At 37.6% G+C, this 23,885-nt stretch overlaps 1 protein-coding gene across 1 annotated transcript; it reads left to right on the top strand.

Annotated features, from left to right (window-relative positions):
* Window positions 1-183: 183 nt before the first annotated feature.
* On the top strand, window positions 184-22,703 carry LOC127621580 (desmocollin-1-like). Its single transcript, XM_052095237.1, has 16 exons — window positions 184-444; window positions 3,542-3,644; window positions 4,830-5,020; window positions 5,116-5,229; window positions 6,565-6,720; window positions 6,843-6,987; window positions 8,662-8,816; window positions 11,785-11,919; window positions 12,030-12,215; window positions 13,975-14,222; window positions 14,402-14,544; window positions 15,009-15,230; window positions 16,669-16,905; window positions 19,441-19,556; window positions 20,012-20,305; window positions 21,799-22,703. Exons 1-16 carry the CDS (start codon window positions 403-405, stop codon window positions 22,009-22,011), a joined length of 2,700 nt encoding a protein of 899 aa, XP_051951197.1. The 5' UTR covers window positions 184-402; the 3' UTR covers window positions 22,012-22,703.
* The last annotated feature ends 1,182 nt before the right edge of the window (window positions 22,704-23,885 follow it).

Genomic DNA, 23,885 nt, shown 5'->3' with positions numbered 1-23,885 from the left:
ACACACACACACACACACACACACACACACACACACACACACACACACACACACACACACACACACACACACACACACACAATAAAGTCAGAAGGAGTTTCAAGGGGCAGCCTGGGGTGGAGTCAAAGCCTTCCAAAGCTTCCCAAGCTAAGGGAGTCACCTGTTAAATAAACTTGAACTTCGCATTCATTGTAGAGGCTCATAGAGCCGCTTTTACCTGCCACACCCATAAAAAAAAAAACCCACTTCAATTGCATTAAAGGCGGCCAACTCCGCGCCCAGACACCGCGCCCAGAGAGGACTTTATCCGAGAACGTCTGCGAGATAAACGCAGTGGAGAGTTCAGATACTCCTTGAATTTTAACATTTGCTGATCACATAGACACAGATCAGCAAATCAGGATGTATCAAAGCGCTCCGTTCTTCGTCTGTCTGATTATTTTGGTAAGTTTCATTTTATTTTTAAAAGCTAATATTAAAAGAACTCTCTCTCTCTCTCTCTCTCTCTCTCTCTCTCTTCTCTCTCTTCTCCCCCTCTCTCTCTCTCTCTCTCTCTCTCTCTCTCTATATATATATATATTGGAACATTCTGAAGAGATTACTTTGCATTTTATTGCCATTTGTTCCATTTAATATTTTAGCTGTTCAGATGGAAAACATTTATATATTTAATTGATGTGATCCAAAGTGCATTTGAACAGTGGTGAAATACTTTCTTATGATGTGTTACATTCACACGAGTAGACAGAGAAGTAGTGCAGAAGAAATAGGAATAAACTTGTGTAAATTGACACGTGAAGATTTAGCTTTATGCTAAGCTAAAAATGCTATTTCTTGTTATTTTACACGCACCTGTTACCAGGCACGATCATATTTTTGAATAAAGTAACCCCCAGATACATTTGATTTAGGTTTTTCAGATAATGTGTTTTTAACATGAGTATATTGTTTTATTGTACTGGCAGATTTTGTTTTATTGTCAAAACAAGTGAAACATTTCTACCAGTGCTGAAGAAGTACTCCAAAGTATTTAGAATATGTAACTGACCTTGAGTAATCTAACAAAATACATTACAAATTGCATTTTTCAGCATGTAATCTGTAGTGGAATACATTTTCAAAGTAACTTTCACAACCCTGTATATTATATATATATATATATATAAGATTAAAACTTCAGGTGTCAGTAATGATTAATTAATTAATTAACCTAGCAGTTTGATTTTGCTAATTTATTTCTCTGAAGCAAATTCAATGGATCCCACTAAAACCCATATTTACATTTTTAAACCTTGTGATATTCTGATTGTGTTTAGGTTCACACAAGTAAACGCACCCAAAGCCAGACACTTTGCATTATTTCTTGCATGACTTACATATAATTTAGGGATGCACCTATCCTATACCTGGATCTTCATCGGCTCCGATACTGAAGCTATTAGACAGATCGGGTATCGGTCCGACAAGACCGATCCAAATCCAATACTGTGTTTTGTCATGTTCGTTACTGTCAAGCTCAAAAAAATGACATAAAAGAACCATAAAATCACAATTAAAGTAGTTCATATGACTTGGCATTTTATTCAAAGCCACTTGAAGACTTGCGATAGCTCTGTGAATCACAAAAGGCTGTGTTTAGAAAGTAAATATATAGAATGCACAGGCTGGTGATGCACTCGCGGCTATTTTTAGTCTTTACAGCAATGCGCAAAATTTGAGTGCTACTCAAGAACAGCATCTCAGATGTAGATGCTCAATAGATTCACTTATAATATGCATTTAGAATGGCACTGGAGGTGCATTTGACCAGAATTTGAATTAGAAGCAAATTAAACTACTGTGAACTTGCCTACAAACAGACACTTACAGGACTTCCTGTAGAGTTCAGAATGTCAAAATAAAAGCATGAGGGTTTAAAAAGTGCACAATGTAAATATAATACTGTTGTATTTAAAATAAAAAGTAAAAGTCAATAATAATCATATTACTAACTATTTATTATTATTATTATTATTATTATTATTATTTTCATCATTTGTTTACAATTTATAACAATATTTAAGTTGAATGAGATCCAAAAAATATGACTGTGTGAATGAAAAGTGGACTGATGTCTTACAACTAAATTGAACAAAAAAGAGATCTTTAAAGGAAAAAAGTGGGAAAAAAGGCAAAAATGAAACACTACTTTCTACTGAAGACTTGAAGACTGGAATTACTGTTAATTTTGCTGCTACATTATCCAGTATATTAGTTAATAATAAAGTGTTTCTTAATGAGCTATACATTTATATTGAAATAATGTGTAGTTAGAGGTTTGCGTTTCTTTACGTATTAAAGAGTACTCCCAATTAGTTCACACAATAAAGTAAAGATATTCAAAACTGATTATGCAAAAAAAAAAACAACAACACTGGTATAGGCTTGGGATTGGTTTCAGCCGATACTGAAATTTCTGATATCGGAATTGGATTGGAAGAGTAAAAGTGGTGCATCTGTAGTATAATTGGTGCTTGGGTTGGGGTCAGTAAAAGAAATAGCAAGAAAACAATGACGGTTAAACACTTCAGTGTAGCCGACAGCAATGAAATTACACTAGAGTTAAATTCACATTTACTACAGGTTCCACTGCTCAGATTAAACTGGTTTGCTGATATGCAGCTATATACCAGGAATATGATAGGCTACAAGTATATACCAGACTGAAACTCATATCATTAAACCATTTGGCAAGACAGAAGACGTCAGGTACATGTTAGCATTAAGCTTCAATGTTTCCGTGTTGGTATACAAAAATTTAGTTCTCAGTTGTTTGTGTTCTTGGTACAGTACTTGCTTTGGTCAGTTTCCCATGTCATTCTTGATTTACGTCAACCATTGTTTGGTTCTTCTCAACTTTTTCAAGCTGTTTACCACTCTAAAAATCATTTTATCCCATTCAGGTGTATAAGTTACAACACAGAAAGAGAATCTGGGGTGGTAATCATTTATGTCAGTGTGCACAGGGAGAAATACCATGCAATGCACATTCACAAACCCGAGCCATACAATAGAGTATCTTATAATACAATGATGTAAAGTATATGGCATTATGAAACATTTGTTTTTAAACAGATTGCTTTTTTCATGAGCATTCTTTTAATAATGCGATCCAGAGAGCTAATTACCAACTTACCCTTTTTGATGCATAGACACATTACTTCCTAAATTCAATGTGACATTATAATATTAAATTCAACTGAGATGAGAAAAGAAACACCTTCCCTGATTCAAATCCATCAATATCAATTTAGAAAAATCAGATAGTCCTCAGGCCAAGGTGAAAGGGATTGTTTCATGTTTCTCAGATTCTTTTAAATGTTTAAGGCATTAGTTTCACGGCTGATTATGAACATTTTACACACCCTAGTCAACTTCATTACTCAGAGATTTACTCAATCAAACTAGGGAATTTGGTACTCACCCAACCCAACCCAACCCATAATTTTAATCCTCTCTCTTTTGCAATCTCTCTAACTCTCACTCTTGATCACTCCCTCAGGTGCTGTTTTCGAGCATTGAGTCATGTGAGCTGAGGCCTGTGCATGCCCAGGTTCCTAAGAGACTGCCCACCGGTTATGTCATCTCTAGAGGCACAGAAGGATGTATGATTTATTTATGGTTTTACAAAATCTTTTTATCTGAATGACACAAATTCACATTTATCCATCTGTATAAAGAATACACTTTTCTTTGACCAGTTATGCACTGTAAAGGTGGTGGCCTGTAATTGTTACCATGAAGAGCTATTTCTAACTTATCTAACCCTTAAAGTGACAGTTCACCAAAAATGAAAACTCTGCATTTACTCATCCTCATGCCATCCCAGATGTGTAGGACTGTCTTCTGCTGAACACAAAAGATTTTTAGTAGACAATTTCAGCTCTTTATGTCCTAGGAAATATAGAGCAAGTGAGCGAAGAATAGTAAAATCAAATTACTGAATTTAAGGTGCGTACAAACTGCCAGCGACTTTGTCGCTGCAGGTCGCTAGTGGCTGGCGGTGAAGTCGCTAGTGGGTGTTCCCACTACTGGTTGCCTAGTAACGTTTATAAATGACATTCACGGATGTCATTCCATTGCTGTTGACACCGAATCTCTTTTCTTGCCACTAAAAACAAACATTTTGGTGAGAAAAGACTAAATATAAATGGAATCAGTACATAAAATGCTTTATATCAAAGATGAATGAGAAACAAGGCGTGCTGTTTGCCATAGCGGCTGTTTATCTGCGGCAAAAATGCAAATGCCGGTCTGTCTGGGTCCATAAAATCCCTGCGATCTCAGATACACCTTTCCACGAAAAAAATGGAAACTGGAAAATTTCTAACAGCAAGAATTAGCCTTTCATCCATCTTTCCGTTACTGCAGGAGCTGAGAGAGAGAGATCACGTGAGCTCTCCCGTCTTCTCTCCTATTGGCTGTCGCTTCCGTTGGTCGCTCCAAAGTTGAACTTTTCTCAACTTTGTCGCGTCGCTGGACACGCCCACATCTAGCGCCAATGGTCGCGACAGCTCGTGTCGCCGGAAGTCGCTATGCTCGCATTGAAAATGAATGGTATTGAGTCGCTGTCGCGCGCGATGTTGCTGGCAGTGTGTACGCACCTTTACTAGATAGGGAATAGACCCTGTTTTCTGAGTATTCTCCTGTAGTTCTTCTGTGTTTCAGTGTTTTTCTGCGCATCTTTAAAATTAACTATGTTCTAAGTTCTATTACCTTTTATTTGACCACTAGATTGCTTAGCTTTGAATAACTATCCTATGTCTAAATTTGATTTATTTTTCCCACAGTAAATCTCAAAAGATGTGCGGTCAAACCCGTTGCTTTTACCACCAGTGACCCTGACTTCGCAGTAAATACTGATGGAACCATTATCACAGTTCGTGATATGGTGATTACTAGAAAGACGTTTTCTGTGTTGGTGCAGGATGAGAGTGGTTTTGATTGGAGAGTGGAAATTATATTGTCCTGTACAGATAAGGTAAAACTGTAGTCTGTATTTTTTAGCTCATAGGTTCTTCCATATGAATTTGATCAGCAGCATAAGGAATGTTACTTTATATGTTATGGTTTCAGGCATCTCAGAAGACTGACAATGTGGTACACAAGCGTTTTAAGAGAAGATGGAGTCCATTGCCCTTCTCAGTTGTTGAGAATGATGGCCCTAAATTCCCTAAGGAAATTGAGGCGGTGAGACTGAGCAATATAAACTAAATCTCCACAATAAGTATTTTGTCACTCTACTCACATCTTTACTCATTTTCCTTTTCCTCCTCCCGTCCATTATCTTGGCTTGACCTTTTGTTGTACTTTCTGTTTTCGCTCTATATATATGATTCCTTTCAAGGCCAGCACTCATGAAAATGAATTTGTGTTGTTCAAAATTAGGTTATTTCTTTTTATTGTCTGATAAAAGTGAATAAACAAATTAGACAGTAAAATTTGGTAACCTGCTATTGTTTAGGAATAGTTCAACCAAAAATGAAATTTCTGATTTGCTCAACCTCATGCTATCCCAGATGTGTATGACTTTCTTTCTACTGCTGAACACAAACAAAGATTTTTAGAAGAATATTTCAGCTCTGTGTGTACCAACATTTTTAAGCTAAAAACTCCACATAAAGGCAGCATAAAAGTAATCCACTCCAGTGGTTAAATCAATATCTTCAGAAGCAAAACGATAAGTGTAGGTGGAAAAAATATCAATATTTAAGTACATTTTTACCATAAATTCTCCTCCCAGCCCAGTAGGTGGTGATATACACGATGAATGCAAATCACCATAAACAAAAGAAGAAGAATGTGAAAGTTAATGTAAAGATTTGTTGGAAAAAAATATTTAAATATTGATCTGTTTCTCATCCACACCTATCATATCACTTTAGAAGATATGTATTTAACCACTTAAGTCTTATGGATTACTTTTATGCTGCCTTTATATTCTTTTGGATCTTCAAAAGTTTGGTACCCTATCAATTGCATTATATGGACCTACAGAGCTGAAAAATTCTTCTAAAATAATTTGTTTGTGTTCAGCAGAAGAAAGAAAGTCATACACATTAGAGTGAGTAAATGATGAACTATAACTTTAAGGAGCTATTTGACCTGATCCACCCCTAAACATGTGTTTTGTTGGTGTAAAATAATGCACTCAGGGTGATTCAGTGACTGAATGAAATCAGTTTATTTAGATGTATCTACTGTACATGAAGGTAATTTATTTAGGTTAACAATTTTTTGGTGTAAAATAATGAGAGTCTGTAATGTCTGTAGATGCTTTATAATTATCAAAAACAGGAGCTCATGATGTGGAGAAGGAAAAAATATTGTATGTGTGTGTTATTCATGAGTTTACATGTGTATTCTGCAGTTAGACAGGACATTGTTTTACTTTCCACCCTAATTGTTATCATACCAATGTATGTTTTTATTGAAATATTTTAATAGGCCTAGTTAGGAAGTCGACATATCATGATGTCTCAAATAGCTCTCTTTACCAACTGGACATTGTTTGTCTCCACTCAGATTGCTTCTGACTCTTCAGTAAATCACGATGTGTATTATGTGATCAGTGGGCCTGGTGTTACCACAGACCCTATAGGCCTTTTCACACTGAACAAGAACAATGGCATGATAAGTGTGACCAGGGCCGTCGACCGTGAGCAGTATCCTCAATTCATTGTGAGTCTCTACATTCCAGACCTTATATAGCGAAAATTGGGAAAGAATAGCAATGGTTTGGAATATTAATGCAGTGTCAAAACAACTGAATATATGTGCTTCTTTCACTCCTTTTGTTTTAGTTTATGGCTAGGGTGTTTGACAGAGTTAGCAACCGGGAAACTGATGATCCCTTGCCCATTACTGTGATTGTGGAGGATAAGAATGACAATGCCCCTGAGTTCACTGGAAGTCGCTTCTTCTCTGTGCCAGAGCGTTGCAAAGCAGGTAAAGAAAGGAAGAACACAATAATGAAAGAGTATTTTTTTTAAAGCTAAAGTGTGTAATTTTTGTCAAAGTCAAATGTTCTTCTATCCCAGTTTAATGTGCAGTCAACTATAAGCAAGACAATTGTAGTTGGATGTTTTAACATTGTGATGCTTCTGACCATTCATAAACATTTGTATGAACATTAAAAGATTCAACAAATAAGACATAAACTGAACAAGTTTCACAGACATACTATGACTAACAGAAATGGAATAATGTGTCCCTGAACGGGGGGGGGCAAAATCAAAAAGTAACAGTCAGTATCTGGTGTGGCCATCAGCTGCATTAAGTACTGCAGTGCATCTCCTCCTCGTGGACTGCACCAGATTTACCAGTTCTTGCTGTGAGATGTTACCCCACTCTTCCACCAAGGCACTTGCAAGTTCCCGGACATTTCTGGGGGAATGGCCCTAGCCCTCACCCTCCGCTGGCCACGGCAGAACACTGGCATTCCTGTCTTGCAGGAAATCACGCACAGAACGAGCAAGATGGCTGCTGGCATTGTCATGCTGGAGGGTCATGTCAGGATGAGCCTGCAGGAAGGGTACCACATGAGGGAGGAGCATGTCTTCCCTGTAACACACAGCGTTGAGACTGCCTGCATTGACAACAAGCTCAGTCCGATGATGCTGTGACACACCGCCCCAGATCATGATGGACCCTCCACCTCCAAATCAATCTCGCTCCAGAGTACAGGCATTGGTGTAATGTTCATTCCTTCAAAGATAAATGCCAACCATCACCATTGGTGAGAAAAAACCGTGACTTGTCAGCGAAGAGCACTTTTTGCCAGTCCTGTCTGGTCCAGAGAAGGTGGGTTTGTGCCCATAGGCGACATTGTTGCTGGTGATGTTTGGTAAGGACCTGCCTTACAACAGGCCTAAAAGCCCTCAGTCCAGCCTCTCTCAGCCTATTGCAGACAGACTGAGCACTAATGGACGGATTGTGCATTCCTGGTGCAACCTGGCATTTGTTGTTGCCATCCTGTACCTGTTCCGCTGGTGTGATATTCGGATGTACCGATCGTGTCCAGGGTCCCTGCTCATCTGTGTGAACGTGCCTTAGCCATGTTGCATGAGGACTGCAGATGTGGCCAGGGCAATAAATTGCAATGTCCGTACTGTGAGACGCCTAAGACAGCGCTAAAGGGAGACATGAAGGACATCTGATCGTCCTTGCAGTGGCAGACCACGTTCACACAGATGAGCAGGGACCCTGGGCATCTTTTTTTTTGTGTTTTTCTGAGTCAGTAATGTCCTAAGTCTTTATAACTGTGACCTTAATTGCCTACCATCTGTATGCAATGTGTCTTAACGACCGTTTCACAGGTGCATGATCATTAATTTGTTATGGTTCATTGAACATGCATGGAAAACATTGTTTAATCCCTTTCCAATATAGATCTGTAAAGTTATTTGGATTTTTAGAAAATTATCTAAAAGTTTCTTTTATTTGCTGAGTTTATATTTGGGCAATTACATTTGTTTATGCTAGTGGCCAGAATTTACAAACTTAAAATGCACACTTGGTTTAACCTATAAATGTAGAAAATTATACTGTATAAATTGTGCATTCACATAGCTGGACCTGGAATTTTATTCCCAACAAGTATATTTGTATTCTGTTTTTCAGGTTCCGTTATAGGGCAGGTGAATGCCACAGATAAGGATCAGCCCAAAACTCCCCACACCTTGGTCAAGTTTACTGTACTCAACGCTACTGACATGTTTTCTATTGACGCTTTTACCGGAGTGTTAACTGCCAAAACCAACACCTTAGACAGAGAGGTATTTTTTTCTAACACTCATTTCACGAGTTGGCCTGCCCATATAATCTTTGGGTGATAAAGTGTAAACGTATGTGGCTTGCTGTCCACAAAGGAGCGGCTCAAGGAAGAGGCTCAACTCAAGGTCCAAATTTATCCCCCAAAAAGATTTTTACAATAAAGGACAGCGAGCACATGGATAAATCATGAATGCTTTGATTATTGTATCCTTAGACATGTATGCAACCATAACAAAATATTCTGTAGTAAAACCTTTATTAAGCACAATGTTTAACCCCCCCAAAATGGGTGAAAGAAACACCAAATCAAAGGCTAAAAGAAGTGCTAGATCTTGGTAAACTGCATTGAAGCAGCTGTCTTGCGGAGGCAGCTTTGCGCAAGGGCCTGCTCTGGAGGGGAATGTTTAGCCAAAGGACAGTTATACAGAGAGGGGGCTGTATCATTGATATACTGCATATATTCAGCCAGCTTACAAAAGGCAACCTCACATAAGGCCTGATCCAGGTGGAAAGATTAGATTGAAGGAACTGTGTATGGCCATAGGGAGTTGTACCATAGGTATACTGTCAGATCAGCTGGCTTGCAGAGGTAGCCTCACTCAATTGTCTACCCAGAGACTGCTGTGGCAGTGGATGAGATGGAATAGTGAAAAACGGGTGCTCCTGCAGGAGCGGAGTTTAAAGTACTGCTGCTGCAGTGGATTGAGTATTTGGGGGCATAGTGAAGGAGCTCCTGTGGGCACACTGCTGTGTGTCCATTGCTGTAGATGCATTTCTAAGTATGGAACTTAGAAATTGAAAGCACCTGTGGAGAAAATATTAATAACCCTGTGTACACACCTGTAAGGGAAGCAAAATGTTAGTAAAAAAAATTCTAAAAAATTACAATTACATTTGTACACACCTGTAGGGGATGAAAAAGATTAGTTAGGAATACATAACATTATTACATTTGTCATGGGTGTGGCACTGCTGTGGCAGTATCAGGTGGGGCACTGCTGCAGCGGTATCAAGTAGGGTACAAATGACTTAATTACATCTATAAACACCAGTAAGGGCAACAAAGGTTAGTTAGAAAAAATGCTGCATTTCTGACAGGAGAGCCCACAGAGAAAATGTCATGAAATCTCACACTGCCTTTGAATGGGAGAGCCCACACTGTGATTTGAACGGGAGAGCCTGCAACCAATGCACTGAGGCTCACACTGCATTCAAATGGGAGAGCCCACACTGCAATTCGAACGGGAGAACCTGTGGCCAAATTGCGTACATTCACACTGCATCCGAATGTGAGGGTCCACACTGCATTCGAATGTCGGGTGGAACTGATTAAAGAACCTTGCCGAATTGCGGCTTGCTTAGGCGATTTATTTATGAGCTATGCCCCTAGACTTATGAGGAAAACACACGCCAATGAATGCACCATTGTGGGAGGCTTAGTGGCACAGCCTGAAAGTTTCTGCAGTTGGGGCACCTAGACAGCACATTTGCGCTGCTTTGTTGTGTTGTGGGAGTTTGTTGCATGGCCCGATATAGGCCACTGTTGCAGCATTTGGTCCACTGTTGCAGCATTTGGCAATAGCATTCGTGCTATTTTGCGTTGTGGGAGGTTAAGTCGCACATTTGTGCTGCTTAGGTATGTTTTGAGCCAATAGCAGGAGCACCACAGTTGTGCTTTCTAACAACTAAAATGTTTGCAATCTTTTGGTACCTCAAGAGGTAACGGTGAAGTCTTGGAAAGTCACCTAGATAAAGAAAGTACAGGGAAAACCTCAGACTGCTAATGCTTATTTGAGGCGAAAGCATGTGAATGACGTTTTGGGGACATAAGTCTAGAGAGAAGAGAAAATAAATATTAGTGACATTTAGAAACAATAGTATGACCAACAGCATAAAATTATCTAGAAATAAAGAGAGCAGCAGCTCTCAGAATACAGAAATGCAGGAGGAAATGGTCTTCCTGGGAAAAATTGTACAGCTTTAGTGAACAATAGCATAAAATTGTGAAATAAAAAGAGCTGCAGCACTGCACTGCATATGAAAATAAAGGAGAAATTGTCTTGGTGGGAAATACAGCTTTAGAAACAATGTGAACAACAGCAGAAAATGATCTGAGAAATAAGAGAGCTTTAGTTCTGCAGTGCATATGGAAATGCAGGAGAAATGAACTTGTGATCATTATTGAAGGATTCACTTGTGGCCATTGATTCCTTAAGAGCATGACCGCCACCTACTGTACAATATACGTCTTGCATGGGTGATGCATCTGCGTTGCAATAGTTTTGTGAGTAGGAGAAAGTCTGCACAACCCCCAGGAAATCAGAGCCCAGGCTTCTGCTGGTGCTGCGTGTTGTTAAGATGAAAGACAGTTAAGATGAAAGAACCTGTGCACGACCATATGAAGCGGTAGCACTGGTATACAGTGAAGCAGTGGCTGGTCTTGAAGAGGCAGCCTCAATGCAACAGGATCTGCTTCGGCGAGTATTGATTAAAAAAGGAAGAAAGCAGGATAGAAAACCACAGTTAAATTGGCAGCCACCATTATCACAGTATATCACAATATAACATAATGATTGTGATAAAATAGCTTATCTGATAAGAAGGATGAATGCCTCAAGCGGAGTAATAGGACATGGCATGGATCTGTCGTGGGTGGGCAGGGCCAAATGCCGGAAAGACTGTTGCTAGAGTGAGGTAAGCGCCGGTTTATATACTAAGTAGCCTGCAGGTTGATTGGCAGATTAGATGAGCCAGCTCCTCCCCAACTCCATTTATTAGACACACAAAAGGAATCCAGACAACTTTTGTGCAAACATATATGCACTGTTTTGTTAATGGTATATTAAGAGTTGTTTTGGTTGTATGGTCTTTCTATGTTACTGAGTCGTGTAGTGTTTTCAGATGCATGTAGCATGGGAATGGTTTTCTTGTATTTATGTGAATAGTAATGTTTATTTTCCTCCCACTCAGGCTCAGGAAAAAGTCTATGTCTCCATAGAGATTAGAGATATGGGCGGGGCTCCTGATGGGCTCTTCAACAGAGGAACCTTTATCATTACACTCACAGACGTTAATGATAACCCTCCCACCTTTATAGAGAAGTTGGTAGGGCTCATTTATTGTCTTTTCAGCAATAATTTTACAATGAACTGGAATCAAGTGTGGTATCTGATGTTTTAAGAATCTGTCAATTATGTGTCATTTCTTTGGTACAGTATAAGGCCCAGATCCAAGAGAACCAGGAAAATGTGCTAGTTCTTAGGATCCCAGTGGAAGATAAGGACATGGTGAACACCGCCAACTGGAGGGCCCTGTTTGAGGTCACCAAGGGAAATGAGAGTGGAAATTTTAGGATGGAGACTGACCCCAAAACCAATGAGGGGCTTCTGTATGTCATAAAGGTGAGGTAAAAGATGGGGGAAACATTTTTGAATTGCATTATAGCACCACAGTTTCAACTGTTTCAAACCCAGTGAACCCCATCTCAGCCAACCCAGGAACCACAACAAAAGCAAAATTTTTGGATTAACTTTATAATTCAGATTGATCACACTGTAATTTCAGCAACAGTAGGTCGAAAAATGTCTGTGCTTATGGAAATTCTAACCACTGCCCCCAGTGGCTGAAGCTGGAAGTGTCATTGGCGCCAAAATCAAGTTTAATTTTTAATTGTAAATGATGTAATACAGTCAACAGAAATGCATATTTTATGAACCCTAATCCCTAACCCAATCTTCAACCATAAACCTAAACACTAGTGGAGTAAAAATTAAATTTTAGAGCAAAATTGCAACATCAGTATTATGCTTACCATTGTAAACGTAATTACTTCCTGGTTTTAATGTGACCAGAACAGTGACTCAGAAGTTGCTCACACACATGCTATCAGTAGCACCAAAGGAAATGGTGACCACGTTTAAACTGATGCAAAGATATGGTATCTGATTGGGGTTTGGCACCTGTCAGTAAATTAGCACTATGGGTTTATTTCAGGGTACATGAACATTTAAAAGAAGCATTTCACTTGTGATTTTGTTTAACATTTTATAATATTATTTTAGCTGTAACAAACATGATTATCTTCCATAGTATAGATTATTAATTCACCACATTTAGAAATACAGTACAAAAACACATTCATTTTAAATTACAAAGAATATTTGTAAAGATAGTTTTTTAGAAAATCTATTTTATATATCTGACGCCTGGGTAAAAACCCTAGTTTTAAAGGACCTACAGTACTAGTTCTAAAATGGCTTTTCAAGGAAAAATTATATTTGTGTTAACTGTATGTGAAAATTAGCTTTTTGTTTTTGTTTTTCTGTACAAGATATAGACCCCAGACATTCTTGATGAATACTGTGGCAGGGCAGAGGGCGGGGCCGGGTCATGATCCTATGGTCCCGCCCTCCGCCCTGCCACAAATAAATTTTGCCCTTCACTAGTACGTTTATGTATAGATAACATGCTCAGTTACATAGTGCTGCTCTTAAGAGCTCTTGTTCACTCTCTGACAGGGTCTGTGCTGGTCTTATTTATAGCAACATTGTAGGGTATGCTCACCATTTTACAGCTGTGTGTGAAAAAGCTTGTCTGCTTGATATGCATGTGCAGTTCTTCCACTGAGCATGAGCAATACTTTACCTGCCACACTGCCACACCCTGTTATACAACTGTGTTACACCCACCAAACAAATGTCCCATTCTTCCACATCCAAAATTTGTTCTATTGGATTCAGATCCGGTGACTTGGAAGGCCACTGAAGAACAGTGAAATCATTGTCATGTTGATGAAACCAGTTTGAGATTAATTTTGCTTTGTGACATGGTGCATTATAGTGCAGGAAGTAGCCATTAGAAGATGAGTAAATTGTGGCCGTGAAGGGATGCACATGGCCAGCAACAATACTCAAATGAACTGTGGCATTCAAGTGATTATTGATTTGAATTAATTGGCCCAAAGTGAGCCAAGAATTGGCTCTTAAAAAAATTGGGATGAGCCCTTTGATATGTCTGTCTTGAATATCCTGTTTCAATAGGACATACATCAACACAGGAAAGAAAACTTTACTCATCAAGCCATTTGATTATGTCTTTACATGTAGATGTGCTCTCAGTTAGTTTTACATTATTCTAATTTCTGATATTTTCTCCTCTCAGCCATTTGACTATGAAAAAACCCCAATGGTAAAGCTGGAAATAACTGCCCGTAATGAAGCTCCTCTGGTTGGGACTACTGCTAGCTTGCTCTCTGTGCCAGTCGAGCTCTCTGTGGGAAATGAAGATGAGGGGCCAGAGTTCACAGCACCCATTTTACGGCTCAAGGTCAAAGAGAACGTTCCCAATGGAACTTTAATAGGAACCTATACAGCTGTGGACCCAGAGACCAAGAGCAGCAATGGAATAAAGTATGCTATGTTTTGTGTTGGTGTGGCCATGTAATGTTCTGATATAAAATACCAGTAAAATGTTTATATAGAACTACAAAACCTTCTCTGTGATATACATATACATCAAAGAGAGCTACAGTATAGAGTAATTTTTACATCACTTTCTAATCATGACACTCTGTCTATTTGTGTGTAAGATACTATAAGGTGACTGACCCAGGCTCCTGGATCACTGTGGTGGAAAACACTGGTGAACTGAGAGCAGCCAATACTATAGACCGTGAATCACCTTTGGTCTTCAACAACACGTACAACATAACTGTCAGAGCAGTGGATGAGAGTGAGTCTGAACTCTGTTTTTCCACAGGCTTGTCTTGTCCTCCTTTTGGGGAAACTTATGTGCTCAGCAATCTGTGGACATGTCTGAAATGGTAACATGCAACACTGACATTTTTGTTTGTTTGTGAGTACACACTGTACCATTAAAGGTGCGTGTTTGTTTTCCCTGGATGTCATCCAATCACCATTTTACCCTGTAAGCAGGGCGTAGTTGGTTAGAAATTGCTTCATAGTTTTTATGAGGATTTTTTTAATATGATGTAACACTTCTACTTTATCTACTGATGATCAACATGTAATACCTGATCATACATGTTCTTAGAACTAAATGTTTTAGCTCTCTCTTGAGCTCTTACAAAGCTCTGCAGTTGGTTTGCTTTTTTTTATTATTTTTTTTTTATTATAGAATATTTCATCATGTTTTTAATGAAAAATTTAGACTCACAATACTCTTCCTTCCATTAGGTAAGAAGACTGGAATGGGAATGGTTATAATCCAGATCGAGGATGAGAATGATAACATGCCAGAGGTTCCAGGCTCGGAGCTGGTCATTTGTAGTAAGGGTGATTCACTGGGCTCGGTTCTGGTTGAAGTTGTGGACAAAGACGAGTCACCTTATTCAACTCCCTTCAATTTTGAACTCGGAGCAGGGCATGATGGGAAATGGAGACTGAAGGATATTACAAGTAAGGCTAGAGAATTGTGAAGTCGCTTGGGGTGCAGTTTTTAAATTTGCCATGTGAATCATTAGCTAAAGTTTAAAGGGATGGTTCACCCAAAAGTTACAGTAACTACATTAGTTACTATGAATTAACAATGAACAATACAGCATTTATTAATCTTGGTTAATGTTAATGTCAGCATATACTTATACAAGTAATATAAGTTGCTTATATTAACATAATCTAATGCAATATAAACGTTAAAAATAAACAACAGTATGGAACACTCTTTGTTAACATTAGTTAATACAATAGGTATCATGAACTAACAATGATGATGTATTTTTTACAGCATTTATTAATCTTTGGTAATGTTAGTTAATTGAAATACAATTGTTCACTGTCAGTTCATGTTAGTTTATAGTGCATAAAAATGTTGAACTGTATGTTGAAATTAAATGTTGAAATGAACATCAATCAAGATTAATAAATGCTGTAAATTAATTATTCCTTGTTAGTTTATGTTATCTAATGTTGTTAACAAATGGAACCTTATTGAAAAGTGTTACCCTATCCACAATATTCCCGTGATGCTTTGCGGGCGATGTGGACAGAACCTCCATAAACAATCATTATGTTATGTACTAACTCAGTATATTTTATGTACTGTTACTATTAAAAATAACAGAATCTTGATAACAAATTGTTACGAGTCAGACAAGGAGTGAAGATCTCCTTGCAGCTTTATTGAAAATAACAAGACAAACAAGACTGGAACAAACAAAACATCCACGAGAAGAAACAAAAGATATAAACAAGAGGAAACATCCACGACGGGCTCAGGCAGGAACACATACAAGAATCTACAAGACATTAACATTACATTTACACTTAACAACCGACTACGAATGGTGAAACGACAGGGTTTAAATACACAAGGATAATGAATAAATGACACACAGGTGAGAACAATGAATGCCTGCTGGCAGTGATGATGGCAAGGAATTATGGGAAGTGTAGTCCGGGATGACAAGTGAGAAACACAGGGCAGACAACAGGGGATCATGACACAAATGATCACAGAATTATAGCAAGTCGAGATTGTTCTTCCTCACATATCTGTTAATGATTATGGGTTTCAGGATGATGGCCAACATTGCAAATAGAAGCAACTGTTAGTGCCTTCACAGCTGTAAGGCCACCTATTCCGGCCAATACAGTGGACTCACTGAGAATATTGTGGATAGTATATAAAGTTTAATATAAATGCTGTAAAACAATATTGTTCATTGTTTGTTTGTAAAATGTACTAATATTAACAAATAAACCTTGGTGAAAAGTGGTAGCGGATAACTATTCTTTGAAAAGCCACCTTAGCTGATTAACTGAAAGCAGCACACTGTTCTTGGCTCAAGCTGCAGTCTGATCAAAGACATCATGTCTTTCCCTCTTTTGTTGGCAGGTAACTCTGTGGTGCTGCAACAAACTGTGGACATACCAAATGGTCTGTACAATGTACCTGTGCTGGTGAAGGATCTGCAAGGATTTGGGAAAGAGCACATCATAAAAGTGCGTGTGTGTACCTGTGAAAGGGAGGAAAATGGACTGGGAACATGCGGGGCTCGCAGTGCCTCGTCCTCTTTTGGCAGCTGGGGCATCCTTGCCTTAATCCTCTCTAGCCTGCTGCTGCTACTGTTATGTAAGTGTCACAGATCCCCCACAATATATTCATATATATTTTACATTTTCCAATTACATATATATATAGAGATAGTATAATATATAAATATATATGTGTGTATATATTTTTAAGCAATATCACATGAGCAAGAGTACGATATGGCCGTACAGCTGTGATTCGGCCGCAGGCCGAGTGCCGCAGGTAATTACAGCAGTGCTGATGTAGGGCCATATAGCATGATTGTGAGTGTGATATTGCATATATACAACAGTTTAATGAACAAGTACATTTTAAAAAATTAGGAAAACTGAGTACAACCATAAAAACGCATTTGTGCATGGACCGATCAGAATCTGCCGTTGCTGGTTCAAAACAAATGATGCGTCCAAGCCCCCATTAGTAATTCAAAATGTTCTCTTCAGAAATAGTATCACGTCATGTGCTGTTCCTGACAAGTCATTGGATAAACAAGGATAGATGGATGGATGTGTGTGTTTGTTTGTCTGTGTGTGTGTGTGTGTGTGTGTGTGTGAGTGTGTATTTATCACTTTGTGGGGACCAAATGTCCCCATAAGGATAGTAAAACCCGAAATTTTTGACCTTGTGGGGACATTTTGTTGGTCCCCATGAGGAAAACAGCTTATAAATCATACTAAATTATGTTTTTTGAAAATGTAAAAATGCAGAAAGTTTTCTGTGAGGGTTAGGTTTAGGGGTAGGGTTAGGTTTAGGGGATAGAATATAAAGTTTGTACAGTATAAAAACCATTATGTCTATGGAAAGTCCCCATAAAACATGGAAACACAACATGTGTGTGTGTGTGTGTGTGTGTGTGTGTGTGTGTGTGAGAGAGAGAGAGCGAGAGAGAGAGAGATGGAGCTTGTGCGATCACCTGTTGCCACACCCAATCAGAGATGCTTACAGCTTTCTGAAGGTCAGTTTTTGCAGTGGAATATAGCTGCCCAAGCGGGGTATTCCTCTCTATTTCAGGGTAGCCGGTGCGCAAATGTCATTCACTATAGAAACAGCGATGTCCTCCGCCATTTTAAACAGTATGTATCCAATGTGGAAACTCACAGTGCGCTGTTCTATGTAAACAATCACTAACGGATTCACTTTACATCACCAACTAGCTCATATTACACACAAAAAATTATCTTTTGCCACCACCTGTTGGCTAACATATGTAATTTCAAAAATAAAGACAGTAACTCCTAACACATATGCACTGCTCTTATACTTCAGTTTAGAATAGCATGAACACAAGCGGAGTGATACACACAGTGAAGCGTCCGAATGCTGATCCTGTCACACCATCAGTGCTCATGGAACGTCTCTCCTCCAATCAGATTCGAGGACTGAAACTAACTGTGGTGTATATATATATATATATATATATATATATATATATATATATATATATATATACTGTATGTATGTAAGAGAGTATATAATTCCAATTTTCTAATTTCATATTTCATATTCATAAAATGAGTTATACCCTACTATGCCTGATTTGTTTTTAGTAAATGTTAATACATGTTCCATTTCCATTCGATGTTTACATGGCTTGCTGGAACAGCATATAATTTGCACAAGAAATCAATGCTTTAATATTTTTGGTAGAACATACTATTTATTAAAACTAAATTCCTAAAATCTGTTTAATGTATACAGTGGGGTCCAAAGGTCTGAGATAAATGAAAGTGCTTCTATTTTGCATTCTTTTCTAATTTAAAAACAAATTTATACTGTGAATAATTTTATTTCAACAAATGTTTTTATTATAAATTAAATTATATTATGAGCATATCAAGTTAAAAACATACATGAATTTAACAATTTCATAGTATTTAGTATGAGCTGACATCCTGTAGACTTGATGATTCATGTTATCCAGCATGATTTGACAATGTTCCAAAGAGCATCTTGTGTGTTTCAATGGAAGCAAGGAATTCGGACCTTTCGTACAAAGTAGGTTGAGTAAGAAATAGTGCAGAATCTTAAACATTTCTTCTTGATTTTACATTATTGCTTTTTGGTAATACTTTACAATAAGGTTTCATTGGTTAACATGAATTAACAACAGTAGTTAACTATAAACATTTATTTGACAGAATTTAATTATTAATCTTAATAATTTAATTATTAATCTTAGTCAATGTTAATTTCAACATATACTAATTCATTTTTAAATAAAAACTTGAGTTAACCTTAATGCACTTTGAACTAACATGAACTAACAATGAACATACATTAACAAATATTTATAAATTCTGTAAAAAATCTATTGTTAATTGTTTGTTCATGATACCTAATGCATTAACTAATGTTAACGAAAGGAACCTTATTGTTAAGGGTTACTAGATTTTCTTTTTTTCACACTTTTAAACATCCTGAAGCATTTTGTTTATTTCCTGGTTTAAATGAAAACAAAAACTACTGATAATCAAATGTTTATAACTTGGTAATGTTTTATTGCACACCTTACATCTTGAAATAATTCTCTAAGAAACAGAAGAGTAACATTGATCTATTTTCTTGCTGTTTCAGGTTTGTTGCTCATCTTCATGTGCTCCACTAAGAGAGAAAATCTGTACATTAATGATGACACAGGAACAGATGGAATGCTGCTTAAATCCAACACTGAGGCTCCTGGTGAAGAAGTGGTAAGAAAAAAAACAACAACTTCTAAATTGTTCAATTGAGCCAAGAAACTGCTAAAGGTTCACCCAAAGATTCAAATTATGTCAGAATTTCTTCACCCTCATGTCATTTAAAAGTTTGACTTTCTTACTTCTTTGGCATACGTAAAAGGAGATGTTAGGTAGAATGGTAGCATCAGTCACCATTCACATATATTGAATATTTTTTCCATGCAAAGAAAGCTAATGTTGTCTGAGAGATCATTCTTCCCCAACCCTGTTACTGGAGGCCCCCCTCAACACTACACATTTTGGCTGTCTCCCTCATCAAACACACCTGATTCAACTCATATGCTTTAGTAGAATGCTCTGTTCAAAATGTGTAGGCTACTGTTGAGGGGGCACCAGGAACACATTTTGAATGTACATTACGCTAAGACTTTGACCATATTTGTCTGTTAATGCTTTTCTCTCTTCAGAAAAATGAAGTTTTGATGAAGATCCCTGGGCCAGATGTAGTAGACGGTTCAGTTCATGGCTTTCAAGTCATGGATAGTAAGAACATGGGTTTAGCTGGAGGACACTATGGGAATCAGTATGTCTCGGGGGGAGGCATGTACAACAGCACCACTCAGGAGTTTGGGACAGGAAAATACTCTTTTGCCAGCCATAACAATATCAATCGTAATCTCTACGACAACGCCATGTTCCAGAAACACTCAAATATGAGCGCTGTCAACACATGGAGAACCAATGACCGTTACTTGGGCAAAGTAAGCTAAACTTGCAGAACACTTTTAGATCTTACAGTTTATAAATATTGTTGACATTTATTTGGCACTTGGTATAAAAATGTGTCTCAAACATCCTGATATCATGAATATTACATGACTGTGGCAACATTTTTGCTAAATAATATTACATGGTTCCTAACACATATTGTGGCAGTTCTGAGGTTTTTAAGGTTCATTGAATTTTAACAAACACCTCCTTACCCTTACCCTAAACCTAACTGATAGAGCCATAAAAAGCAAATGTGAGATGAAAAACAAAATTGCTGAAGCTAAAATGTCCTTTTGTAGTGCTTCTACAGTATGACACTTTTGGCTTATGTGTCAACTCCGGTGCTCTTCAGGACTCATACCCTGGTCCTTCACATCGCAAGTGCAATGTTCCCTATATCCTATACCAAAACTGGTATTGGAATTGGGTCTGATACTGCGCTCCTGTACTTGAACTTGTGCTCATAAAAATGCACCATACCAAAAACCAATACCATCTGAGGTACTAATGTAATTCTGTAAATATTCAGCGCACAAATTGAAATTATGTTATGTGCTAGTTTGATTGTTAAACCACAAAGGCTGCATTTAATGAAATAAACATATAGTTTGCATGTGCTGCACACTTCAATGTAAATGTGTGGTGCCAGTTTTGTGCCAATACTGGCTGCTCACACCTTATAGTGCTTCTTGGTTCATACATGGAAAACACCATCATGAGCATTGCATGCTCTGCTTGTAGCAAATGACAGTGACCAGAGTGCTAATTCACTTTGTAGCACGAGGCACACACGATGCACATTAATATGCAGCCTTTTGCAATGTAATAATCACATTGAGTCATGTATCACCTGCTTTCCCGGAGGTGAGAAGTTAGTGTAAAAAACACATAGAAACGGAAAGGGTGTCACTCCAAAATAAAAGCTTCTGCTAATTTTAAATGTAAAAAAGTATGACAGAAATAAATCACTCCTGTATGGTTATCTACTACTACTACTACTATTACATAATGACAAAGTAATTGTGTTCTATTTAATACAATATCTGACTTCTGTGATGCACTTTTATGCAGTAGTTTTTTTTACAAAAATAGTTCTGTGTAAAAGCACTTAAAATAAATAATCAAATGAAAATAGAAATAGAAAAATGTATTTTCAACAAAGTTTAATTTATTTAATTTAGTTAGACACCATTTTGTTGAGAAAATTAAAATAAACCATTGAAATGGAATTCAGGAAATAATAATAATTAAAAAAAAACGTATTGCTGTCTGTATCAGCAAGTACCGAAAAGATAGTATTGGTACTTGTACTCTTTCTCAATAAAAAAATAAATAATTGTATCAGGACATCTCTAGTTTTATCAGTTGCGCAATTTGATTGCATTTTAACAATCTTGTAAATGTAGTTGCTATGTAATACAAACTTTCAAATGTATCGCCTTACAAGTCATTTTAAAGACTTTTGATCCTTGCTTTGTGACAGAAATTGGCTTACTTTGGAGACGAGGAGGAAGGGCGGTTCGCAGGTGACCTGCTGAAGACTTATGAACACGAGGGGCAAGGGTCTCCTGCAGGCTCTTTAGAGTGTTGTAGTACTTTGGGTGAACAGGACTCACTAGATTTTTTGAACACCCTTGGCCCCAAATTTAGACCACTGGCTAACGTCTGCACCAAGAACGTTCAAAGCGGGAACTAACACTCATACATGAATGAAATGAAAGGATATTTTATGCTGTATGCTTGGAGACTTCAAACAATGTCTTTTTGTTGAATTAATCAAATGGAAGTGTGTATATGTATGCCCAGGTTTATTACCTTTTGTATGAGTGTGTGAGTGTGTTATGATGAATGAAGCCTGTAATTATTTCTACATTTTGCTCTGGATTGCAAACCTCTGCCTTACAGAGCTAAGAGAGGGACATTTTCAATATTAGTACACAGAAAAGACGTTAGTCTCTCCCAGAGATCAATTGAAATTCTCAGTTGTATTAAGTATTACTCAGTCAATAGTTACAAGAAGAGGATGAAGAGTTTTTTGGGGCCAATACAATGACTTTCCAACTGTGCATCATGGATGTGCTCATAAAATGTGTGGAATTCAGAGTACCCTTCAGCCCCAAAAGCACTGACATCTGGACCCACAAAAATGCCTGTTTTTGTATTTGTTATTTTTTTCATTATTCAATATTGCCTTTAGAGTTAACATTACAGAAAATCCCAGAATGTCTGCCTTTAAATACTCCAGGACTTTAATCTGTGGGATTCACAGGTATTCACTAAAAAGAAATGTCCTCCATAGAGTTCATCCAAATGAATTACTGGTTCCATAAAACAGTGTAGTTGCAATGGGATTTTCTATTTCAATTAAACAAAACCAAATCTTTTGTATTTGAGTGTCACTTTATGCTTTAAATTATGATATTAGTAAAATAGAGGAAACATCTGTTTTTCTTCTAGACTATATATTATTTTTTAAAGGTGGGATACAAGTGGGTGGAGTCAGAGACAATTTAACCTGAGAAGGAGCACTTGTGTTTAAATGAATGGGAAAAATTGGATTGGCTAACATGGCAGCTGTAGAAAAGGAAGTCCCATCTTACAGGTAAAAGAGCCGATCACCTTTTAGAAACAGTCATTACCTTTCCGTTAACGAGCATGTGCATTAGCTGGACCAGTTTTTTGATCCAAGATCTTAGCTTATGACGTTAAATTGAATCAACTGAACATATGGATGCATTTTATGTACTTTAAATGAAGATAACTGATAAAACCTGCAGGAAAATATTACTCATTTAGCTGGTTTCTGAATAAAATGGAAAGACAAAGCATTAATTACACACCTAATGCATGGGTTTGCTCTTAATTTTGTTGCATTAGTCCTAAAAACGTTTCCTGATTTCGCTAGTAAGTGAATAAAGAGAAAGAAATATGAAATTTCAAAATGGGTCCATTATTCTGACTAAAATAACTTCTACAACAGAATAACATTGTATTTCCGATTTCCGAAATTGTATGTATGAACTTCCCTGGAGGACTTGAAAGCACCATTTTATAAAAGCCCTAGAGATGCGCCATCAATTTATTGGTCAGTTTTCCATTTTAAATTTGTATATCTCCTCAGGAGTTTGAACAGGCAAATCTGAACTTGACATTTCTGTAACCATGAAGCTACCACAGCCCCTTGCTACCTGATTGGAGGGGTAAAAACAATAAAAACGATTGTCAGATATGGTACAAAGGTTAGGAAATGTTACGGAATGTTGTGCAAATTAATGTTGTAGAGCTGTAAACATAGACAGCCGGTGGTGTTTTTCATTCTATTTTCATTAAACAGTTACCAGCAGCAGTTACATAATGTTAAATATTAAGTGGATTACCTCTTGTCTGCTATAAAGTTTAGTGAGATCAATATTCTAGGGGTGGATTTCATCAATCTGGTTCTTGATAGAGAATCTGATTTAAAGTCCTTTGCTGACTTATCTGACTTTAGTGAGACTGGGCTTTTAATATGTTGTGAGTGAGGTGGCTTTTTGAATTTTTATGTCTGTAAGTCACATTTAATGGCCCTGA

This window comes from Xyrauchen texanus, chromosome 28, assembly GCF_025860055.1.
Source record: "Xyrauchen texanus isolate HMW12.3.18 chromosome 28, RBS_HiC_50CHRs, whole genome shotgun sequence".
NCBI lineage: Eukaryota > Metazoa > Chordata > Actinopteri > Cypriniformes > Catostomidae > Xyrauchen > Xyrauchen texanus.
Note: the sequence above shows the minus strand (reverse complement) of the source record. Positions and strands in the feature narration are given on the sequence as shown.

What these genes read in the sequence shown, in the direction of transcription:
- LOC127621580 (XM_052095237.1), top strand. Translation starts at nt 403, where the DNA reads ATGTATCAAAGCGCTCCGTTCTTCGTCTGTCTGATTATTTTG. An exon ending in CCTGCTGCTGCTACTGTTAT is followed by an intron (nt 16,906 to 19,440) that starts GTAAGTGTCACA and finishes TTGCTGTTTCAG; the next exon opens with GTTTGTTGCTCATCTTCATG. An exon ending in AGGCTCCTGGTGAAGAAGTG is followed by an intron (nt 19,557 to 20,011) that starts GTAAGAAAAAAA and finishes TTCTCTCTTCAG; the next exon opens with AAAAATGAAGTTTTGATGAA.